Raw genomic sequence first — 25,368 nt, forward strand, 5'->3', positions numbered from 1 at the left:
GAGTAAACTTCAGTAATTTAATTAACTGGGTCGTGTTTTGTCGTGTTTTAAGTTGTGATTACTCAATTACAATCTTGAAGTAAGGTCAATTTACGAAATATCTTATCTCGTTATTGAACTTATATTTACCCCCTCAAATCAACTGCTAGCCAAATTCTTTTAATGGAATCAGTAAAACGTCTTAATTGCTTCTTCCAAATTGAACAACACAAAAGTCGACGAAAAATACTTCAATTGGCTTGAATCGTATCTTGCATGTGAAACATATCTGAAGTTCTCAGAAAAACCGACGTCGCACTTCAACAAAGCTCATAAATTCTTCGAGTTTCATCGTCCCGTCTAAAAAAAAAACTTTGAATCTTTCGATTAAGGTTATTAGGCTTTTAAAAAAATAAATAATATATACCTTTTCTATTATTTTTATTTTCTATTTAATTTATTTTTCTTTTTTAACAAACAATATATTCAATAACGTAAACATTTTAAATTTGCAAAAGAAATCATGGAAATTATTTATTTATTTATATATGGTTGATAACAAAGTTTCTCATCATAAATAAAAGAAAAAAGAAAAAAGAGGATAGAAGGGGCAAAGCAGATCTGATATTATATAGTACACACACTCATATAGTTGCTGTCGTTTCTCTCTCTAACCCCTCTCTCTCTCTCTCTAACTCATCATCTTCCTCTCTCTCTCTCTACCATTCTTTCTCTCTCTAGAGCTCGCTCGCACTCTCTCTCACGCTCGTCGGAGTTTATCGTATCCGGCAATTCGTATTTGATGTGGCAAAAGGGGGAGAAGCGGTGTTAAGAGCAAGCCGACCTACCTGAGAGTTAGCCGCCTCGATAATAATAATAATTAAAACCCTAGATCCCAAATCTTTTTTTTTTTTTTAATTTTAATTTTCGGAGTTGAATCTTTCAAGCTGCTTTAAGGATCTAATAATGGCGGGCGCTCCACCTCCTCCCTCCCAGTCTCAGCCTCTCTCCGCCGAAGAGGAAGCGCTCAAGAGTAGCATGGATTGCGTTTACTTTCTTGCTTCGCCTTTAACTTGCAAAAAGGTCCTTTTTTTTTTCTTTCCTTTTTATGATACGTGTGTGTATTTGTTTTGTGCTTGCGGTTATGTAGCAATTCTTTTTTTCCGTATCAGATTTGTTTGAATATATGATTTCAGTTTCCGCATATGACATGTTTTGGTGCTTTAATTTATCTGTGGATTAGATCTTTCTTGCTCAGGGTTTTAATCGATTTTTGGAGTTGCTTAACGACTACTTAATTTTTTTTGGGAGATCTTTTAGTGTTGTTGTTGTTGTTGATTAATTGTACTTGTAGTGTATTACAAAATTTAATTTGTCCGTGTTTTGATTTACCTTTCCTGTGTTTGTTGTTTCCTAATTTTTGCGCTTGTGTTTCTATCTGTATCGGAGTTTGCTGTTGAACGAGTTGTTTTGAATTCGTATGTCATATGTGTATGTTCCTAATTCGTATGTCATATGTGTATATGTTCCGGGAACAACTTCTTGACTCGAAACAAGGCTGTTTGGTTTTATCCATGTAAATTCTAAAATATGGTTATTCATTCTTTTTTCTTTTCTGATAATTAGTTACCTTTTTTGGTACAAGAAGAGTATCATGAATCTAAGAAATGTCATTTGAAAGGTAATCTTGATGTCAGAATTCGGACAATGATTTAGTCAACTAATTTTTTAAGAGACAAGGTTGCAAATGATTTGATTGTATGTTGTTAAGCCTAGCAAATAAAACTGAACTTCCAGGACAAACACATTACAAGTTATTCTACAACGCGCACTAACTTGTGGATTTATGAATGTAAAGAAAAGAGATTGTAGTTTGTCTATACTTTTTGAGTCTTTTGATTTCATATGATTTTGCCATTGTTGTGGTGAAAATTTGATATTGACATGATGGGAATCAACGACTCATTCAGTCTATCATTGTAAATTTATTCGATTCTCTAATTTGAAATTGCTTCACTTTATGGCAATTGCTCCTTTTGGGAAAGTATTCTGTTGAAACAAATAATTATCATGCTCTGCTTATGGTATAATTGCTCATTCAATGATGTTTCATCACTTTAAATTCTGATACATTAATGAATTCGATGTGTTTAATACCTTGGTAAGGTTTACTGTAGTTCCAAGGAACTTGTCTTCTCAGTTTATCATCCTGAAATTTGTTTTTCGTGGTATAGTATCTTGTTTCTCAATGATATTTATGTTTTTTGGGTTCTTTCCTACAGGGAAGTGAGTGCGAGTATCGCCATAGTGACGTTGCAAGGATAAACCCAAGGGACTGTTGGTTCTGGGTGCATGGTAACTGCTTAAACCCAAGATGTAGTTTCCGACATCCGGTTAGTCATATATCCTTCATCTGATGTAGATAGTAATCATACTATTGTTTCTGTTACGACTTGTGTGCTTAATGAGCCCAAGTTTAAATTTAGAATGTATTTACTGATATGATATACTACTCATCATTATGTATTGGTTAACTTAACTTTTTTTTTTGGCGCTCTTTAGCCTTTTGATGGATTGCCGGGAACCCAAACAGCAACATCTGCTGGACCCTCTGTGCCTGTAACGCATGCGCCTGTAACACATGTGCCTGCAACACAGCCTGCGATAACACCTACCCCACATGTCACTCCTCATGCATCTGCCAAACAAGGAGTGCCTTGCATATTTTTCCAGAAAGGGCACTGTGTAAAAGGTGATTGGTGTCACTTTCTCCACGTGCCAAATTCCTTGAATAACAAAGCCTCAACAGTGCCAGGAACATCATCTGCTGCCGAGCCTGCAACTCTGAAGAAAGCTTTTAGCGGAGTCGAAAAGCCTGTGCAAGAGAAGAAGGTGGTCCTACCTGCGAGTGTACCTAAACCTGTCAAGGACTCCACACGGGCGAATCCAACCGTTGAGGTGGAAGCTCCTCCTAGAAATGAATTTTCTGTAAACAGGAGGGCACCACAAACATCAAGCCATAATGATTTCCCTAGATACAGAACTACTCCTCCTGTTTCTAACGGAACTCCAGTTAGCTGGTCCAATCGTGTTCAGCCACCTCGCCTTTTGGACGAACCTGAAAGCATGAACAGTAAGGAAGCAGAAGAAGTTTCGAGAGAGCCCTCTCCTGGATTCGATGTTCTCGTAGATGACGAGGGAAGAGATTCCGATTACTATCCTGGTGAAGATAGATATGGAATGCCGAGAGAACACGAATCCAGGAATGAATATGATATGGGTCACTCTATCGATTACAACGCGATTGCTGCTCTTGATGATGACAGATATCAGGACCCTGTTGGTTATAACTCGCATGACCACCACAAGGGGCAGTACGGTTGGGATCCGCGTAGGGCTTCGTCCGAGAGGATGTCGGGAGGGTCTTATCAGGAAAGGAGGCCACACGCCAGGCGTGATAATGTCAGTCAAGTGGATGAATTAGATCTAAGGCACCGTTTGGCAAAGCAGAAGAGACAAAACGGTTTAAGATCAGTCATTAGCCACGAACACGCCCGTGACATGGAAGTTAGAGATCGAAGCTACCATGGTTCTTCTCATAGAGACGAAAAACATTATTCCTTGAATGAGAATTCTCTCAGCAGTCGTCTTCGAGGAAGAATTAGAATGCCTGGAAGATCAATATCTCCGAACGAAAGGGATATGGTTAGGGGGGGTGACCGTAGTAGAAGGTCACCAGTGAGGGCAAGTATCTCCCCTTACAAGGCAGGGATTCGAGACAAGATACAGTCGAGGGTCGGAGAAGCTTTTAATAACGGTGGGAGGAATAATTATACAGGCCAGCACATGAGAAGAGATTTTGCAGGTGACAATAATAAGGCCGATTTTGCTCCACCAAAGAGTCTTGCTGAGTTAAAGAACAGGAAAAATGCCGAACCTAGTCGACGGCATTTGAGCGATCAACAGTCACTTGGCAAGAGAAAACATTCTATTCTTGATGTTGAGCATCAACAAATTGGTGGAGGCGGCGTTTCGTTTGAGGGGCCTAAGCCTCTACAAGAGATTCTGAAGCGTAAGAGAGGTGAAAGAAGTGGAATTGCTGAAGAGGAAGGTATTATTACCGATGATAAGAATGTGGAAGAAGCAGCAGATAAGATTGACAAGGAAGAGAGCAGTCCAGCCGAAGAAGGTATACTCGTTGAGGATGGGGTGAATCTCGAGGCTGAAGTGTACGAGCCGAGGGAAGGTGAGTCCGATTATGAGCATGTGGATGGAGAGGATTATGAATTGTATGATGGTGAGAATGGAGAAGACGAAGGGGAATACCCTGATGAAGAAGACGATGGGGACGAATTTGCAAAGAAAATGGGTGTCATGTACTAGAGGGGTAAAATGGTCAGAAAACTATGGATCTTGCTCAGCTAATTCGTTTTTTTGTATTTGCGGGTAATTTTCTTTTGGATTTGGCTAGTTTTTCATATACTCTGCTAATTTTGATATCAGGAGTAGAGATGGTCAAGTTAGTGTTATCGTGTACAATTAGAAAAACTTTTTTTTTGATTTTATTGTGGAGTATCTGAACCCTTTTTCTGGCTCGATGATTTTTTTTCTTCGTTCGTACCATTGTAGCAGCTACTCTCGATACTCGCGACGCTTGTATTTGCCTTGAGAGAAGGATTGTAACATGAGATGATGAATAATAATTGTTTGGCATCATTGCTTTTCCCGTGCTTATTTCCTCAAGAGAATCTATTCAAAGATGAATGCTTTTTTGGTAGAAGTTGCAAGTTATGTTTTATGGTGCCATCTACTGGAACGAGTTAGGATTATAAGTTTGGGAACGCGAATGCAATAAACAAATTCATGTGGGCGTTCGATGATGCAATTGTACACGATTTGTTTTAAATCTTTATATAAAACAATAGGGATTTGAGAAATGTTGGGGGCCATGACCCCTGGTCCTATAGTGGCTCCCGTAGTAGGAGGATATAGGGGGGTTAGATGCTACATCGGGTGATATATACGGATGCTTTTTAACCGTTGATGAAGGTAATAACTGCTCACTAAGCATACGTACACATGGGTGCGTGTAATTATGTGCAAATCAAGAGTTAAAAAACACCCGATGTAGCATCAAATACCCCGAGGATGGGAAACCGTGGAAAATTCCGAGGTAATTGTTTGTTTGGCTGAAAATGGCAGATGAAAGAGTGTGGCTTGTATTATTTAATTTTTTGTTTGTTGTGGTTCATTAAAGTTGAGTAAGACACTTCAATCCTCAATCCTCGAGACAAGGCAATTTCAATGTCAATATTGTGTGTTTGTGTGTGTGTGATTTTTTTCTTTCTTGTGTGTCTTCGATTTTACTACAAAATAGTTGTAACTTTATTTAGCTCCACCATTTGTTTTAGTATCAATTAGTAGTAATGTAGAAATAGTATGCTGTTTTTCACTCTACTCGACTGATTTGATCGTTGTAGTGCTGACATCGGAAAAACGTTTCTATCACTCCTTTTTGCAGGTCTTCTAGGGCAGTTAGCTCTTTCTCGATCGGGTTTTTCTTCGTCTTGAGCTTCTCTTTCTCCCTAAGATCCATTTCCATTTTATTATTGTTGTTAGAGTCATTTAGGCTTTATCAATATAACTATAAAATAAGATTTATTTATTATTATTTTTCTTTTTATTTTTCTCGTAGGGTTGGTGGGAACGCCTTTAAAGCCCTTATTTACCAACTCTCCTTGCATTATTGGGGTTGTTATGTAATTTTCTCTGATTTGAGGGGCCTGCTCGGAAAGAATCCAAATATATGGGGGGTGCACAGTTTTGCCACCCTAGCATCAAATGCTTATTGGGATTCGTAATGCAGCCACTAGTATACCAAATATATTTATCTTCAATATGTATATCATTTTTTGTATATAATGGAACGAATTTTCAATTTCTGTCGATTTCGATTTGAATTTTTAAGTTTGAAACAATATTTATCATACAGAATATTAATTTTCCGATGTTTTCTGACAAAACATTTTTCAAAGTTACATTTTCTTTTAAATTAAATTTATATTATCAATATTAATATTAATACATAATGTTGTATTCCATAGATTTCCAATTTGAAAACTTTCGATTTCGGAATATTTCATTCCAACTTCCATTATTTTTATTAATAATTGTTTTAGAATGAAACTACAATTAGTTTTCACCACCAGGAAAAAAAAATATATAGGGTTAAATAAAAAAAAATCATCACAGTAGAATCTCGACAAATTAATAATATCCCTTAAATAATAATTTCTCTCGATTTCGATTCGATGAAAATGTATTAGATTTATTAGTTCGATAATTTAATGTTTCGCTAAATTAATAATTTTTTATTAGTTTCGACTGTATTAATTTACTGAGGTAAATTAAATTAATAATTTTACTTAAATAATAATTTCTCTCGATCACGACTCAATGAAAACGTATTAAATTATTAGTTAATACTTCACTAAATTAATAAATTTTATTAGTTTCGACTGTATAAATTTATGGAGGGTTGCGTAAAAATAAAATTTACCCAAAGTAAGAAGAAAGTAGTTTCGTACAAAGAGGTGGTAAATTATTTGTTTCTCTCACTACAAATATGGAAATTCACTTTTCCGATTCTTCAACGGTTCAACCTGAAATGTGAGGAGTTGCAGAGAAGAAAACCTTTTTGGCAGACCTGATTTTCTATTTAATTTTTTTTTTTTTTTTTTTATAAATCAAATCAAAGGCTGTAATTTTTCATGCTTGGCTGAATCATTTACACAAACACATGGCGAGTGAGTCCAGCGCCGAGTTTCACCACCGCCAGCAGGGCGTACTGTTCAATTCCGCCGGAGCGGCGAGGAGCAGCAGCGGCGGCGGCGGCTCCGGTGGTTGTGAATTGATTTCGACGGCGAATTGTTACAGGAACTCCATGGGAAGCTGGAATTTGAGCGGAATTGACGGGCCGCCTCCTCGGAGGAGAGGTATGGTTTTCTCGTCTGTCGGTGCGCGTCAGAACTCTGTGGATTCTTCTTCGTCGACGCTTGTAGTCGATTTGGTTCCCGGAATGAAGCACGATACAGGCCTGGCTGCGGATTGGTCGATCGATGAACAGTACAAGTTGGAGGAGGGGCTTACCAAGTAGGTATTTTCTTCCTTGTTACGGAAAGAATTAGGAAAATTTCTGCATTTAGGGCTAAACTTGGTAATGGCAGATGAGAAAATCAAAGCGTTATCGTATTTTCAAAATTTCTGGATAATCTGTGTAGAAATACTTGTGCAGTGAAATCTTAATTGATAATATAAGCCTTAGTTGGTGTTTGAATTCAGTACTCTTGGGTGCATTTGTTTCCCATTCATAATCTAGGTTCCAGTCTAATACATCTGTATCAGGCAATCAGCTTCCCATTTTATTCCGTGGCTCGGATGATTCACATCTTATAACGGCTTAGTTTATTATGTATTTCCGCTTTTTATATTTTCTTCTGTCTCACGGCGGCTTCTTTTCAATGTGTTGTTAGTGGTAATATCGGGACTGTTCTCATATGGAGCATATGTTGCATTTACATAAATGTATTCTATTAGTTTCCTAATAAACAAAACCCAATTTCATCTGGTTGATTTCATCTGGTTGATTCCCTTTCGAAATCTGCAGATATGCCAATGAACCTAATGTTTTGAGGTACATTAAGATCGCTTCCTCACTTCGTGAAAAAACCGTACGAGATGTTGCTCTTCGATGTAGATACATGACAGTAAGTTCAAGGTCCTTGTAAAGATTGTGGCTAATCATAATATTCTCTTAACTCAGTTAATGTAATTTTTTTTTATCTTTAGATGTCTGACTTTACATGCTCGTTAACTTTCTACCTGAAGTATTTACAAGGATGTGTCCTCATTTTTTTGAGTTGTGTATAGTGCCTAATTATTGATGTTGTCTTTCAGAGAAAGAGGAGAAAACAGGAGGACCAGCGCTTTGGGAAGCAAATGAGGGATCAAAAGGTAATATTCTTTGTTTTGTTTATAATACTTTGAACTAACTTTGCGGTATCGACCCTGGTGATGGCTGTGATGTAATATGTTGTGACATAGTCAAAAAAAGAAAAGCTGTTCAAGTATATTAGTGAATGTGCAGTCTAAAACTTAGTTTCCGTTAATACAATAAATCAGTTCACTCTGCCGAAAGAATTGGTATTCTAAAGTTAACCTTTCACAGGAACAAATGGAGTTATCTTTGAAGAATAACATGTCTCCAGCTTCATCAGTAAATGTGGATCCATATTGTTCAACAACAAACCATCATGATCAGACTGATTGCATGCTTTCGGGAGGTTTGTCTCATTTGCTATTGTTACTAAACAAAATTTCTTCCGTCCCAAAAGGTGACCATATGGATGAGATTGATTCCTTGTTCAAACTGTATGTGTTGTTTTGAGACCCTCTCTGTTTATATTTTCTTTCAATTGAGCGTTATACTTTTCTTTTTATTGCAAAGTTATAGTCTTATAGATATTGCATGGTAATTGTTACTGAAGTCATTTGTTACCTGACTGCGTTCACATGTAAGTTTGTTTCTGTTAAATGAAGTTAGAAACTCTGGCCAAGTGGACTGTTAGATGTTCCCTTTGCCTTAACCATTCTTATATAAAATATCCTAGAAATTTACCTGCATGCGAGGCATCATATACGTGCTAAATGAAGCATTCTTGTAATGTAACAAAGACCATAATTGTGCACCGTTATGACAGTTCATTGTCCAAGTGTTTTATGAGATCTTGATTTTAACAGGGAGCACTTTCCCCAAATTAGTTAAGCAAGGTACCAAAATTGTACACTGACAGTTCATAGGTTAGCCAGTCGACTTTTCACTCCATTTACAAAGCATTGTGAAACTTAAGAGTTAAGGTTACCTTCTGAAATGCATTGCAGCTAGATTGATTGTCGAGATAAAAAAATATTAGTGGTCTATCTATATACTGAGGAGATGGTAATTAGGGTCTCTAAACCTCGACGAAAGAATTGCATGATATTTTTGTTTATGAATCACTTCTAAATGCACTTGTTATTGTGGTACTAAAATGTTGGATGTTCATTTATTAGCTTCAAGGTGATGTACACTGACACCAGAAAATATTTGTATATGTCTTCCAGTATTGAGTGGCAAAGCTCGACATCTGTTGGAAGAAAATAATCAGGCTTTTGGTCAAATTTCAATAAATCTTTCAACTCTCAAGGTAATGCCCAAACCCCTTTGCTCTCGCGGAATTTGGAACTTGCTTTCTGTAATTATAGCTTAATAATTTTCTTATAGTAAGCGACAAAGGCAGTTTATCAGAAAAGCAGACTTATTGTGTTTAGGATGAGTAGTGCTCTATAATCACTGAACATGATGGCTTGATTAAATCGACATTTTTTTTATCGTCAGCTGCTAATCTTCTTCATTGACGACTAATCTAATTAACTGTGCTAATTCTGAATAACTACAAGTACGAATTATCTTATCAATCACCTATCTAATTGCAGGCAAGTAGAAGTTAGTTGACTAGTAACCATGTAACTGTAACTGTAAAAAAATGAGACTATCTCTGATCATTCTTAAATCCCAAGGCATATGGAAAATGAAAAGTCAACAAATTCAGAAACAAGTTAGTAATTAGCAGATTAGCTTTTACCTATTTAGGGGAGAGGTATTATCTCTTCTACATTATCATTACTGTTCTCTTTTTTACCTTTTAAGTTAGCATATATTTGTCTCCTCTGATGTTCAAACTCTCGTTACAGTTGCAGCAAAACCTGGATCTCCTTTTCCGAACAAGGAATAACATAATTACAATTTTGAATGAGTAAGTTCCTCTTACTAATCTCGTTAACATGATTTTTGGTGCTAATTGTATCTTAGTGAAGTTTTTTCGGTTTTACGCCTGCAGCATGAGAAAGATGCCTGGAATTATGAGCCGAATGCCTCCTCTTCCTGTGCTCTTACATGAGGAACTTGCTAGTAGTATTTTTCCACTCTCGTTTCAGGTACCGTGCAGTTGCAATTTTTGTCAAATATTAAATCCCACGCACTTCGAAAATCTCAGATAATTAGTTTCTTTTCGGTAACATAATTGTGTTCTCATATTGAAGAGAAACCGGAATTTTTTTAAAAGTCCGTGAATGAACTTATTTTCCTGTTAGAGCTTTCAGAATTGGACACCAACAACTGAAAGATAAGAGGAAAAACGAAGAGCACATATGAATTAAATCGAGGACAATGAAATCCCGTGCTGCAAATGCTGCAGCTAGTTAATTATGATTTAATCTGTCTTTTACCCTGCAAAAAACGAATGACAAATTGTTTTGCACTCCTTGTTTGGCGATGTTACACCAGATCTTAAGTTATTATCTATTTTTATCATGATCCATAATCCATTCTTAATGTCGAATTATTGCATTGTTGTTATTTTTTTGCAGCCCATGATGTTTAGCGCATCAAACGTGACACCATTGAAGCAGGAGCCAAGATGCTGATTGACTATTCTTAACTACTTAGTCTCAATCGAAATCAGGTTTTCAAGCTTTTATTACGTCTTAACGTTATTCTCCAGAAATGTCGTTTTTTTGGAAGGGTGAACAGTAGATGGCAATAATGTTCATATCATTTATCAGTTGGAAGAAGAAGAAAAAAATGAAAAATCAAAAAAAAAAAGAAAACGATGAACCAGATAATGCACTGATATCTAACGTTAGCTGTCCGCCTTTTTTTTTTTAATGATTATTATGTAAATTTTCGGAACATAAACTAGTGTTGGAGGTTAGTTTGGTGCATAATTCATACCTATTTATTTACTTATTTTTGTTTTTTTTTAAATATCATCATGTCAATTGCAAATGGAAAGCATCTTTTATGCCAATTTTGTGATTCTGAAATTTAATATTATAGGACAAAAAAGTTTTTATTAAGATGAAGTGTTGATAAAAATTTAAAATCCAAGTAAATCCAAAAATCTGCACAAAGACAAATTTAGTAATGTGAACAGTTTCAAACCGTTGAAGTAGACTTTTTAACACTTTTGAGTTCCCACGAGCAGTTGACCATCATATCGGCTTATGAGATCCTACAACCGGTAAAATATATGATCTGGCTTTAAATAGTAGATTTACAAGAAATAATTATTCACTAAGTACATATACACATTGGTATATGTAGATTTACAGTGTAAAATTATATGATATATTTCACCAGGTGTAAGTTCTACAAAACCCTATCCAAGAATGCGATTGTTTTTTAGAGAAAATAGTGAGGAAAAATAAATTAGATACAACTTACATCTATAAAGTTCGATATTTCTCTACTTAAAAAAAATTAAAATGTTAAAACATTTTATAGAAATATTACATACACGGGAGATAATAGTGTAAGTAATACTACATTTTTCACGATCACCAAACTAAAAAGAATGAGTAAATAGAACATTTTACAACACGTTATCAACACAAAGTGCTCGTTGTGATCGTTGAAAGACGATCGTTCGTGGAGCGAAGATGCCCAAAAACTTTACAATTTCGGTGGTCGTGGAAAACCAACCGCTTGTGGTATGTGGATGCTTGAAGAACTTATGATTCGAGTTCGTTCATGAAATGGTGATCTTGTTCGGAGAACACAATATATTCTTCGTGATAATCGGGTTTAAGAGTTTCAAATAAAGTACACTGCACAAGCTTATGGATAAGTATGCACTGCAGAATGATGGCCGAATAAATTTGATAATGTTAATGAAAATTCTTTATATTTCTTGCTCGGTTAAATTTATATCGCTAAATTCCCATCCCGACTCGCACCTCTAAATAACACGGTTCGGTTACTACCAACCTCAGCAAATAAAAGTCAGCCTAAAATATACTAAAATTTAACAGGGGCAAAACCGTAATTTAGTAATACCCCCAAATAGACAACCTATTTTGTTATTTGATTTTTTGGCGTAATGAATGAAGACCAACTTCCTGCATGTTCCCACTACTACAATGGCAGCAGCAGCAGCAGCTGTTGTGCTCCCAGGAATTTAATGCCTTTGTTTTAAAAACACCAGTTTCCCAACGCCCCTCTCTCTCTCTCTCTACTTTCTCTCTCTACAAAATTCTTGATTGAGAAAGAAAAAGGCAACCGCCGCCGCCTCTTTTGGACCCCAGAAAAAGAAAAAAACAATATAATAATAAGGGTAAATGGAACTCGAACAAAACGGGTACAAAAGTGATAATATTCCATATAATCATTCAAATTCCACTAAATTTGAAACTGCAAGGGTGGACGTGTAAAAACATTTATAGTTGAGGGGGATTGTTGTAATTACCCAAACATAAGAGAGATTTTCGTAATTTTATCATACCTCAAGGGCTGGTTGTAATTTACCCTAATAATAAAAAAAGAAGTTGGCCTTTTTTTGAAGTCAAAACTATTATCAATTCCCCCCACCTACATTCACAGTTCCACTCTCTCTCTCTCTCCTCACTTTCTCTCTCTTCTTTCTCTCTCTTCCACCATTCACTTTTGCGCGTGTTCTTTGATCAAAACACTTTAAACAAACAAATGAGAACAAGATCAAATTTTTGATCTCGCGAAACTCTAATCCCTAATTCCTTCGTGAGATGACTGTGTTGTTGTTGTTCATCCGTACAGTTTTCATCGCCGTCTTTCTCGGATTCTCCTGCCGAGCACAGAATTTCACATGCTCCACAGAAGATTCCTCTTCTCTGGAGGCTTTCGCTCGCCACCTCGATTCGGGTCGGGTCGACGGGTGGGGCGGCGGCTCCGACTGCTGTAAATGGGTCGGCGTCACCTGCAGCAATTCGGGTCGGGTTATCGAGCTGGACCTCGCGAGGAGAAGGCTCGCCGGCAACATATCCGATTCGTTAGGTAATTTGGGCGAGCTCAAAACCCTAAACCTGTCGCACAACTTCCTCAGAGGCGCAATCCCTCACTCGCTTCTGCATCTGCCATTGTTGGAGACCTTCGATTTGAGCAACAACGATGTCTCCGGCCAATTCGATAACACCACCACCGCCGCCGCTAACCTGCCGTCGATCAGAGCTTTCAACATTTCCGACAATTCAATCACCGGCGCTGCCCCTGTTTGGATTTGCAAAAACTCGACCGTGATTAAGGTTATTAATTTCGCCGACAATCTCTTCAGTGGAATCCTTCCTCTTGGAATTGGTGATTGTGCTTCTTCACTGGAGGAACTCGACCTCTCCGCAAATTTCATCCATGGCGGTTTCCCTGAAGATCTGTTTCACCTCCGAAATTTGAAAAAATTGTCTCTGCAAGACAACCAATTCTCCGGCCACCTCTCCGGTCATCTCATCGGTAACCTCTCTAATCTTACCCACATCGATTTATCGTTAAACGAACTATCCGGAAATCTCCCCGACATTTTCGACAGATTTCCGCATTTGAGATTCTTCTCAGCTCAATCGAATCGTTTCGTCGGTAAAATACCGACGACATTAGCGAATTCGCCGACCCTCGTTTCTTTGAGTTTAAGAAACAATTCTTTGAGCGGCACAATCGATCTCAACTGCTCTGCAATGGTGAATCTCGTTTCGCTCAATTTAGCGACCAACGACTTTCGCGGCGAGATTCCGAAGAATCTTCCGGAATGTTCTAGGCTGAGAACAATAAATTTCGCGAGGATTAATTTCTCAGGGCAAGTCCCCGAGAGTTTCAAAAATTTCAGTAGCCTCTCCTACATTTCTCTCTCGAATTCGAGCATCTCAAATATCGGATCAGCCTTGGAAATCTTGCAGCACTGCAGAAATCTGACAACATTAGTTCTTACATTGAACTTTCGCGACGAAGCAATGCCCGATCATCTTGTTAATCTCGAGTTTAACGAGCTCAAGACACTTGTTATCGCTAATTGCAGGCTCACGGGGAATATACCACAGTGGCTGAACAACTGCAAGAACTTGAAACTGTTGGATCTGTCCTGGAACCGTCTGGAAGGTTCCGTACCGTCTTGGTTCGGAGATTTGCCGTCTTTGTTTTATTTGGATTTATCCAATAACTCTTTAACAGGGAACATTCCGAAAGAACTCACTCAAATGCAGAGCCTTATAAACGGGAATGTATCGATGGAGGATCCCTCTCCTGATTTCCCATTCTTCGTGAGAAGGAACCGAAGCGGATTTCAGTACAGGCAAGTTGTGAGCTTTCCTCCCACATTAGAACTCGGAAACAATTTTCTTACAGGAGAAATTTGGCCGGAATTCGGCAACCTTAAGGAGTTGCATGTGTTGGATTTAAAATGCAATAATCTAACCGGTTCTATTCCGAGTGGATTATCCGGTATGAGGAGCTTAGAGACTCTCGATTTGTCGTTTAATAACCTCAATGGAACTATACCATCTTCTTTGAGCAAGCTCACCTTTCTTTCGGATTTTAACGTTGCCCATAATGCCCTCTCGGGTGCTATTCCAACCGGAGGACAGTTTCAGACTTTTTCCAACTCGAGCTTCGAAGGTAACCATGGTCTATGTGGGGACCACGGCCTTCCTCCTTGTGCACGAAGCAATAATAAAGTCCCTCATATACCATCCGATGGATCGAAGAAAAAAACAACTGCTATAGCAATGGGTGTTGGAATCGGTGGGGGCACTATTGTCATTCTCGCTATTGTATATCTAATCGTCGTGTGCTCGTGTAGGCGAAGAGGTGTCGACCCGGAAATGGAATATTCTCGTACTAGTAGTAAAACGGACTATTATTTCGAGGAAACCTCGAGCGTGGTTATTCTATGTCAGAACAAGGACAAGGACATCAACATTAGTAGTACTAGTAAAAAAGAGATCTTTCTCGACGATCTTTTGAAGGCAACTACCAATTTCGACCAATCAAACATCATCGGCTGCGGTGGGTTCGGTTTGGTCTACAAGGCGGTGCTCTCCGACGGCAGAAAGCTGGCCATCAAGCGGCTCTCCGGCGAACACTTTCAGATCGAGAGGGAATTCCGAGCGGAAATCGAGACACTCTCTAGAGCACAACACCCAAACCTCGTACGCCTCCAAGGTTATTGCAAGTACAAAAAAGACAGGCTTTTGTTGTACACATACATGGAAAACGGGAGCCTCGATTATTGGCTGCACGAGAAAGTAGACGGCCCCACCTCTTTGGATTGGGAGACCAGGCTGACTATAGCCAAAGGGGCGGCAAGAGGGCTAGCTTACTTGCACCAATCGTGCGAGCCTCATATTCTTCATCGGGATATTAAATCGAGCAATATTCTATTGAATGAGAAATTCGAAGCTCACTTGGCAGATTTTGGACTTGCGAGGCTGATTCTTCCTTACGATACGCATGTGTCAACGGATCTTGTGGGGACTTTAGGGTATATTCCGCCGGAGTATGGACAGGCGTCGGTGGCTACTTACAAAGGGGATGTGTATAGTTTTGGGGTTGTGCTTTTGGAGCTTTTGACCGGAAAGAGGCCGATGGATATGTGCAGGAAGAGAGAGAATCGGGATTTGATTGCTTGGGTGAGGGAAATGAGGAGAGAGGAGAGAGAAACCGAAGTTTTCGATCCGTTTTTGTACGAGAAACGAAATGCTGAGGAAATGGTGAGTGTTCTCGAGATTGCTTGCGTTTGTTTAAGTGAGAATCCGAAGATGAGGCCTTTTACGCAGGAGTTGGTTTCTTGGCTAGACAAAGTTGGTTCGGTGCCCGAAGACGAGTTGTCCTAATGTGGGCTCTCGGTTTTCGAAAGGGCAATTTTTTTTATTTCCCGGGTTTTTAGTTGTTCGATACGAAATGTATACTGGATATATGCTGTATATAATTGTTCAGATTATGGAGGAATAAGCAAGTATGTCATCTCCCTTTTCTCCCTTGAATCAGAAAATGAAATGTATATTTGGTTTTATTAAGTTATAGAAAATCTCACACAGTATCCACATCAAAAAAGAAAAGAAATAAAAACAAGGGCTGTGTTAGTTTTACTTGTACTTGGCCTGATTTTCTTACAAATTATATTTATGCGGGAAATCTTGTACTTTTGAATGGTGATAATTGCGTCAATTACACATTTGATCCCCGTGTTCACAATAAATACATTTGGTCCCTCGTAATTCAATAATTAATATTTTTTTATCATTTCCGTCAATTTACCGTTAGTTCGTGAGTTAAGGTAGTCATAGGCACACGCTTGATTCCGTTGTTACTAACGGATAGTGTTGAGTTTTTCAAAAATGAGGGACCAAATGTAGTTTTTGTGAATATAGGGGGTCAAATGTCAAATTGATGCAAACTTGAGGAATGAAAACTATATATTTCGTAATTGATGATATATTGTAAATTCTTGTTAGAGTTGCTATTGCTTCATATTTGTCTTTCCTCAAATGGGGGTGGGTGGTGGGGGTGGGGGTGGTCCTGAATGGGGGTGGAGTTGACATTCAACAAATCTGAAAGTCAACAATATTGACAAGAGTCTATTTTGTATATTGTCTACTAATCAATATGTTAATTAGTTGTAAGAAAGTCTCAAATCTAGAAAAGCTTTGACTATTCACAAAAAAACAAGAAATAATTGGAGGCATTTCAAAGACTAGATTTTGAATACTTATTTTTAGTTGGAAAATCAAAGTATTATATATATATACAACTGTATAAAATATAAAATATAAATTATAATATATAATATATTTATAAAGTACATCGCATAAATATAGTCAGTCAAGAATTGTGACTCAACCAGTTGGTAAGTTGACACTTTCCAATTCATTTTATTTAATTAATTAATGCCTTGTTCTTTGTTTGAAAAAAACCAGCTCGTATTTTTTATTTTCAAGTCAAAATAAATGGGTATTTTTTTATTACATGGAAAAATAAATGGGGTTTTTTGACATGTTGAGCAAAAAATCAAGTAAAAAACAATTTTTTATTGTTATTAGTCTAAGTCTCTACACATGCCACGGATAGTCGGCCGTAGCTCTACGCTTACGATCATGAATCGGTTTCGGTTGGTAGACTATTCATGTTACACACGGTGAACTTCACCGGATAATTTTTCACTTTTAATTTCCATTTCCCATTTTTGTTTAAAGTTCTTTCGAGCAGCTTAGACTGGAGTTTAGACCTACTGTATCTAAAAGCACTACACGAATAGATGCGCTCCACAAACAAAGTCCTCACCCGTCTAAACCGCCTATTTTCAGTCTAAGTTGTATATTATTACCTAAGCTCTCCCTCTAAGTTACCCGACGGACTTTAGGCAAATTCAAAATATTCGCCTCGACTTTAAGCTGTAAAAATAATTTTGAGGGACTTTAAGCTAATAATTCCTCAAAAACATCATACAAGAATAGTAAAAACGGGTTGAATATAACATAATCCTTAACCAGCTTGTATATATACAAGCGTGTTGCGATTCTTCGTTAACCCTTTGACGACTTGCAAGTTTCAATTCGAGTCCGTGACATAATCGAACTCATGGGCATATCTAATATAGCCCACTATCAAATAACTGCTAAAATTACCAATCTGCCCTCTCCACTTCGCTTCCATGATCAAACACTTCAAGAATTTGTACTCTATTTTTTAGGTGTTCTAACCCTAACCCGACCCAAATCCAGGATATGGGTCCAAATACGAGTCCCACTAACCACTACCGTAAGGTCATGTTACTCTTCGGAATTGGATTTTGTGGAATCATATTTAATGTGGAATTGCTTATCGACCCACACATTGTGTAACAAAATAAAATTATCTCGATATGTTCTCACAAAAACAGATACGAGGTAAGAATTCCATTGTTTTAAGAAACAAAAAATCGAATAGCTGTCCCTAATTCAAGCTCGCCAAATGATATCTAATCGTACACGTGTTATGATATCTCCTATATGCATCCATATGTATATGCGTATGGCAGTTAGGGTTAACAATAACAAATTTCGGTTGATGAAGGGGGAATAAATAAATATCCAAATAAAAAATGTATAAACTCAATCTTGATTTTTCTAATATTAAATAGTGAAGGGTCACATAAATATTTCTCTGGCATGATAAAAAAAGATAAGCTCGACTATTTGTACCTCCAACAAAGGGAAGACTTAAAAGTTGTAGTATATATGTCTGTCATAAAAGGCAAATCTTTTACCTATAGGCCTCGGGCAAACGAAAGCCACTCAGTACCAATTTGTCTGCAAGCATTTTTCCGGTCTTTGGCATGACATGCCAATGCAATGTCAAATTAAAGTCTTTGCCACGAAGATTGCTTCCCTACAATGATATATATATAATGGAAATTAATAAAATTGTCTGCTAAAATCGACATAAGCAGATGTGCTTCAGAGAAAAATCACTCACTTGATCAATAAAACGGTACTTGTTAGTTGTGTCGATCCTAAGTTTTGCTTGCTCTTTGGAGGGTATGATACTATCCCACAACGAGATCTGCCAAAAGGGTGCATTTGAATCATTTTAAGATATATATGTTTGTGAAATAAACCACGAAAACGAAACATGGGGCAGTCGTAAGAAAGAGAAGTATGCATCCAAAAATATGTTTGAGAAGATTTATAACATAATTGTCCTAACATTTATTGCTAAATGTTGAAAATAAAGTAGGAAAAAACAATAGCCACAAAATGGAGGTTCGTGAATTAGTACCTGATTGAGCGCGTTCTTTGGGGTTTCATATTCTGCTGCTAAAAATACAAAGACCTGCAAAATATAATGTGGGATTTTGTCAGAATAAAATGAACTTTAACATAACAAGAAATGATTCAAATAGAAATATATGTTTTCATATTCAATAAAACTAATGAACTAAGATACACAATTCAAAATAAAAGTTATAGAAGTCCGTAGTAGGTTTACTAAAACAAGACAAGAAAGACTCTCTCTCTCTAAACCACCAGAGCATATGAATGATGAAGTCAAGGGAATATACACAGATGATGATCACATAGTACGAAAAAACGTTTAATTGGACAAACCTGCTTTGTATTCCAAGTAAATAGCGTCTCCAAGTTTGCTGATATGTCCAAAGTCAGGCTGACCTGCACATATAGAAAAAATCCTTATTAAAGAAATCCAGCAGTTCGAAGCACTATGTTGCATATCAGGAAAGTCTCGTTCTTGGACATTATGGAGTAACAACTTTATACTACACATATAAGTTTGAGAGGAACTAATATCCAGCTAATTGATTCAACCACGGCTAAAATTAGTGGGTAACAAATGGAACATATATTTTTTTTTCCTTTTTTCTGAAAATGGAAGATACAAACGTAGACCAGAAATCTCTGTTAATATTGTGTGACTTTTCAAATTGCTTCATTTCTAGTTCAACTCGTCACTTATCAAATGTGTGTGTGTGTGTGTGTGTGTGTGTGTGTGTGTGTGTGAGAGAGAGAGAGAGAGAGAGAGAGAGAGAGAGAGAGAGAGAGAGAGAGAGAGAGAGAGAGAGAGAGAGAGATAGATTTTTCATAAGATCCAATTTTGAGCGAAAGATGTTATCCTTTACATTCAAGAAGTTATTGCTTAAAATCAAGAACAAGAGCATATAGCCATGTCGGTGAGTGAAACATGATATTTCAGAAGTTAACAATGACTCTCCATAAACTTGTAGGATTTATATAATTATATCCATCGGCCATGCATTTCAAAATTACCAAGACCCATGGAATTAGAAATTCGAGTCAGTTGGTACAGTGGCTAACAAAACTAACTACACATCGATAAGAGTCAAACTCAGATGGCTGATACTATTATCATCTCCCAAGCTCCCACAAACTAAGGCAGATTAACTGCCAAGAACTGTTTTACAAGGAAATAAATGTTTCTAATATATTTATTGTATTGACCATATTTATATCGTTATCGAGAACCATAATTCAGTTTACGCAAAATTCATGGTGTTTTTGTGGTCCATTACTGTTGAAACAGGAAAATGTCCATTGATCAAGCTTCAATTTCATCTAGGGTTTTATACCCTTATAACACCCTTTATGCATTTACAATAAAAAAGAAGATTTTTTTTTAATCAGTTATAGAATTTATTCACCTATCTCCATTGAAATTGAATTGATTCTAACAAAATCACAATACTTGCAACAGGCAACACAAATTCGCAAATTGGGGATTTTTTTTTAAACTAAATTTTACCCCACAACCACTTCAATTGAAGAAAGAAAATTAGGGCAACCAATTTCGTACCTCATCATCACCATTGATTTTCTTCCGGAACCGATTGATGTTCAAAACCTAAAACCCCACAGAGAAAAGTTCAAAACCCCCAATTTAACTGAAAACGAGACTGTAATTAAAAAAAAAAAAAGGGATTTACTTGAACTTCGGCGGAGGGCGACGGCGAATTGAAGTTATCGGAGAAAGAAGCGATGCCGCACATCAAGGCGAGAATGGTGACGGCGAATGCCAGCAGAGCGTTGGCTCTGTACCCGATGGAGTGCATATTTGTTGTTGTTCGTCTTCTCTTCGATTTCTGTAAAATTCGAGATTTTCAGAGGGCGATCCCATATTTAAATTAAATTAATTTATTTCTTTTTATTAATACTTTCCTTACATTACATTTCAACATTAATTTCTCTCTTCTATTTCCTACTCCATTTTTTCCACTTTCCAAATATTAAATAAAATAGTCAAAGGCTCAATTAATTGCCTATTGTGAAAATCAAATTTTGATATGAATATGTAATTTAAAATTTAGTTGCCATCACTTATTACATTTAGACATGTTCATGGTTCGGGTTGGCCCGATTCGCAGGTCGAAATATCTCGATCCTTGACCGCCATTGAAACTCAATATTTCGAATTGGTGACATCTCGACGATTTCACTGTTTGACCTAGCTGGTTCACGATTCTGGCTAGCCCGTTCAATAGACAGACTTGTGTTATTTTAACATTTAAAAAAAATGCACGTAAAATTAAAACTAATATGTTACACGGTTCGACCAGTTGGTTTAAACGATTCGGCCATAAACACGAGAAATGTATATGTAATTAGACATCAATGGTAATTAGAATTGGTTTTAGATAATTAGAATTTTAAAATAGTCAATTGTTGCAAAATTTCCAAATCAAAGGATCTAATTGTCATTGCACATAACTTGAGGGAGGGAGGTGTAATTTACCCTTAATTTTATTTAATAAAAATTGAACTTTCTATATAGTTTTTTTTTTCCATTTTACACAAAATATTAAATATTATTTTAATTTGGAAAGGGCTACACTAATTCATATATTTTGGGCCTAACCATAGTCCATATGTATTGGGCCGCCCATACATTCGAGTATTTTCAGATACTATTAATATTGTTTAATTTTTTTACAAGAAGGAAATATCTCGATAAATTTATTTCAACACGCATGCAATTTACTCGGTGAAATACATCAGTTGATTTTAAACAATAGATCTACACGCAATAATACACATACCCATGTATATATATGTTTGGTGAGTGGTTAATTATATAGATATACGGTTTAAAATCACCCGATATATTTCATCGGCGTGGCATCTCGTATAGCCGATTTACTCTTTTTGTTTCTAAATTTTAAAATTTCATACCAATATTTTCTCTCTAATTATTGCACTATTAATATCATAATTAATTAATGAATGTCACTTGTAAACGTGTGTTGTTTCTGTACTATATCTAGGTAACTAATAATGGATAAATTGATACATTTTTTATGGAAGTCAAAAGAATAAATTAAAATAAAATAAAAGGAAGCCAACTACTAATTAAAAAAATCATCTACGATCGATTTAATCATGAGTTCGAGTCATCTGAATAGAAATTAGAAATTATAAATTAAGGAAACTATGTGGGGAAAAACACAATTTTGATATGTTTCATTTCGCCTTATTATTTTTACTTAATTCCATTTTATTAGAACATTTTATAGATATGTCACTAAAACAAACTGAAAAATTGAAGTTTATTTTCAAATATCATTACAACTTATATTAAGGTGGTGTTTGCAAAAACTAATTTAAAAATAGAAATTAGTAATTATAAGTTAAGTTAGTATTTAGTCATGTCTGCAAATATGTTGGAAAATCAAATTAATAAAAAAAAAGAAAATTCAGAGATGCTTTTCAAATTACTCCATCAGTTCCTAAATAGGTGTCATTTTTCACCTTGGCACAAATCTTAAGAATCTCAATAAATATGTCTTGATTTTAGGAAAATAGATATTAATGGACCAAAAATACCCTTGTTTATTAATTAATGCATGAAGAGTGCTATAGAGTTAATAAGGGTAAAATTGAAAAATAAGCAATTAATGCAGCATTGGAATTGTAAAGTGACAGATAATATGAAACAAAAAAATTCTCAAAAGAGACAGATATTATAGAAAAGAGGGAGTATAATTTAAAGAAATTTATTCCAAGAAAAACAAAAGCAAAAACTAATTTTCCAACACCTAAAAACAAATTATAAGTTAGAAAAAAGTCTGAATATGTTACTAAAAGTTTTTGTAAATACCACCAAAGTTAGTAGTTAAAGCCACTTTTTAAAATATTTTGCACACACCCCAATAATTAAAAATAATCAAATTATCTCAAATTTTACCAATTTCTATAAATTAAAAAAAAAACACCAATGGTTGAAGAGAGTTGAAGTTATATTATAGTGAAGGCCCCCCTCATGTAGCTATGTAATTTAATTAATGATTGCCAACTATTTCATATTAATTTTTTGTTTTAAAATGAACTGGAGTAGGACCAAATTATCCCACTATTATTAAATATTAAAAATAATTGCCCCTACCTATTTTGTACTAGGACCAAATTATCCAAACACCCCCTTTACTTTTCTACATGACCACATAAATATTTATTTATTAAGAGTTCTTCATCTTCTTCTTACTCATAGAGTGCTTTGGATTTTATCATTTTAAAAGGAAAAAAGCAAATTTTCAAAACTATGTTCTTAATTCACAATAATTTTAACATTTTTCTTTTCAGAACAATAGTCTGCAAACAACACGAGAGGTGTAAATCAATCTAGAACAAATTATGTGGGACGAATTTAATCTAAACACCAAACTCGACAAGATAAATTGTATTCGAATTGTTAGACTTCGCATTGGCAGAGTCAGCATAACGCCACAGAAGGCCATGACCCCCTAATATTTCTCAAATATCTATTATTTTATATAGAAGTTGGTGTATAATAGCATTAGCAACCCTTCTAGAATTTTTTTTAATGCATTCAGTTCGCCCGAACTTAAAATTCTGGCTCCACTAATGGACGACGCACATACTTAGCTTCATCAACTAGCGAAGGAAGTTTCATCGAAACAAATCCGATCTCAAACATCGAGCCGTGTAATTACAACTTTGTTAAGAAATCAAAAAAATGTTATAAAATTCTAGTAATAAAATGAAAAAAAAAGGTTAAAAGAAATGCAATAAGATAGTCCTTTTCAATTTAGGTATGAAACAACTATGCTCATAGAAGATGAGCATTGAGAAGAACTTTCCAAAATGGGGATAATGGATTTGTTACTAATCATTAATTAAAAGTAATCATTAGTATGGGTTTTTGGTAGTTGATAGGGAAATAGTACAACTCAACACAGCTCACTTGCACTTTTGGAATATCAATTAATTATATTCATTATATATATTAATTATATTATAACCTATGGTCTAACTTTATCATAGTAATATCACATGTTTAACATTATTAAATTATATTTAAATATTATCTTTTCATAAAACAATTGTTTTTTTTGTCAATCACAACTACAAATAAGTATTTGGTAGGGGAATTATATACAATATCATTATATAATATTAATCTACCTTACCAAAATATTTTTTAAAAATACTTATTTATTTTATAATTATTTTATTAAATTCAAAGAGAGAAGATAATAAATTCTTAGTATCCAAATTAATTATTATTAACTAAATTAGTTGACTAGTTAGTATGTCAAAAATATTTATGCATTAAATCCTATTTTTGTGGCATTTAAAGTATGTTTATTTATGCCTTGAATTGCATTGATAAATAATTGGAATACGCACTTAATTCATCGTGTACCGAACTTCAATATACCAAACATTTTGGCAGGATAATCGTATTGAATTTGATTGTACCGAAATTTCGGTCATGGTAATAGTATGAGGCGTGTGGTAAGGCAACCGTACTTGCCCGATATGCCAAATTAAAATTTGATGCCCCTATTTTTACAAATAAGGGCTCGTGTGTAATATTTTTTTGTCTTGTGTAAAAGACAAAAGCTAGCTAGATTGTATTTTAATTTTGTGGTTCATATATAAATAATTTTTTCATCTTGTGTAAAAAAAATGTATTATTTTCTATGTAATATTTCTTATAATCTTTACCCAAAAAAAAAGTATGGCACAGAGCTGTTAATTTGCTTTGTAGCACTAAACTTTATATAATTATCATGAAAACCCCAGAAAAGAAAAATGTAGACGGCCCAGTACATATTAAATGTTGACCCTCAAAAGCAACCTTTTTCGTTTTAATAAAAAAAATCTAAGAGATTATTTAAATTAATGCAAGTGGTGTTTGGACAAAGTGTTTGGTAAGAAACAAATATTTAAATTAAGAAGCCATAAATCAAATTTTCATGTTGGCATGATTATATATAGAGATATAAATATTAAATATTAAATGATTCACCTTATTAACAACTTAATATTTTTGAAGGAATTAATTCAATTTTTTTTAAATTATTTTTAACCTTACGAATTTAAATAAGAGAAGAAACAAATATTTAATAAATATTTTGATATTCGGTACAGTACGGCATACTGGGCATCAATACCATATACTGTATCGAATACCGGTATTCCGAATTTTTTTTACCGAATATCAAACTGAATTTTCGATTCAGTATTTGGCACATACAAAATTTTTAATTAGATTTATCGACCGAATGAGCACCCCTAATAGGAAGTCAAATACCAATTCTCCAATAAATCAAAATAAACCAAAACTCACATTATTTTCATGATTGCGGCCAAACTTGAAAAATTATTGAACTAACCAAACTTTAAATTAGACCAATCAATTAATTAACAACACTTATCTTATATTGTTTGCATATGGTCCAAAATCAATATAACATCTATAAATTAATATAATATTAACTAACACAATTCTATTAATTTAACGAAATATTAAATTATCGAACTAATAATTTAGTATGATTTTTTTATCGAATGAATACAGTATGAAAGAAATTATCTTTTAAGCGAAGTTATTAATTTATCGAGTATAAATTTATCGAGATTCTACTGTATATCCTAATTTATGGACCACATAACAAAAAAAAAATCTTACAAAAAATTCCCACGAAGTTGAATTTTGTAAAAAAAGAAAAGGTGAAGGCT

General features: G+C 35.4%; 4 protein-coding genes across 4 annotated transcripts; 3 read left to right on the forward strand and 1 right to left on the reverse strand.

Moving 5' to 3' along the window:
- The first annotated feature begins 547 nt into the window (after positions 1-547).
- LOC105966011 (CCCH-type zinc finger family protein) lies at positions 548-4,695 on the forward strand. The gene is made up of 3 exons (XM_012990553.2): positions 548-1,062; positions 2,262-2,372; positions 2,542-4,695. The coding sequence occupies exons 1-3, from the start codon at positions 946-948 to the stop codon at positions 4,360-4,362; spliced, it is 2,049 nt and encodes a 682-aa protein (XP_012846007.2). The 5' UTR covers positions 548-945; the 3' UTR covers positions 4,363-4,695.
- Positions 4,696-6,536: 1,841 nt separating this feature from the next.
- Positions 6,537-10,821, forward strand: LOC105966205 (uncharacterized). The gene is made up of 8 exons (XM_088818594.1): positions 6,537-7,131; positions 7,646-7,745; positions 7,936-7,992; positions 8,207-8,321; positions 9,142-9,224; positions 9,772-9,833; positions 9,918-10,014; positions 10,447-10,821. The coding sequence occupies exons 1-8, from the start codon at positions 6,779-6,781 to the stop codon at positions 10,501-10,503; spliced, it is 924 nt and encodes a 307-aa protein (XP_088674720.1). The 5' UTR covers positions 6,537-6,778; the 3' UTR covers positions 10,504-10,821.
- Positions 10,822-12,440: 1,619 nt separating this feature from the next.
- PSKR1 (phytosulfokin receptor 1) lies at positions 12,441-15,902 on the forward strand. Its single transcript, XM_012990759.2, has one exon. The coding sequence runs from the start codon at positions 12,619-12,621 to the stop codon at positions 15,706-15,708; it is 3,090 nt and encodes a 1,029-aa protein (XP_012846213.2). The 5' UTR covers positions 12,441-12,618; the 3' UTR covers positions 15,709-15,902.
- Positions 15,903-17,917: 2,015 nt separating this feature from the next.
- LOC105960002 (signal peptidase complex subunit 3A) lies at positions 17,918-20,512 on the reverse strand. The gene is made up of 6 exons (XM_088818595.1): positions 20,313-20,512; positions 20,183-20,230; positions 18,961-19,023; positions 18,632-18,685; positions 18,329-18,415; positions 17,918-18,241 (listed from the first exon to the last, which is right to left on the reverse strand). The coding sequence occupies exons 1-6, from the start codon at positions 20,436-20,438 to the stop codon at positions 18,116-18,118; spliced, it is 504 nt and encodes a 167-aa protein (XP_088674721.1). The 5' UTR covers positions 20,439-20,512; the 3' UTR covers positions 17,918-18,115.
- Positions 20,513-25,368: the final 4,856 nt, after the last annotated feature.

This window comes from Erythranthe guttata, chromosome 5 (assembly GCF_056151865.1).
Source record: "Erythranthe guttata isolate IM_541 chromosome 5, IM_541, whole genome shotgun sequence".
Taxonomy (NCBI): domain Eukaryota; kingdom Viridiplantae; phylum Streptophyta; class Magnoliopsida; order Lamiales; family Phrymaceae; genus Erythranthe; species Erythranthe guttata.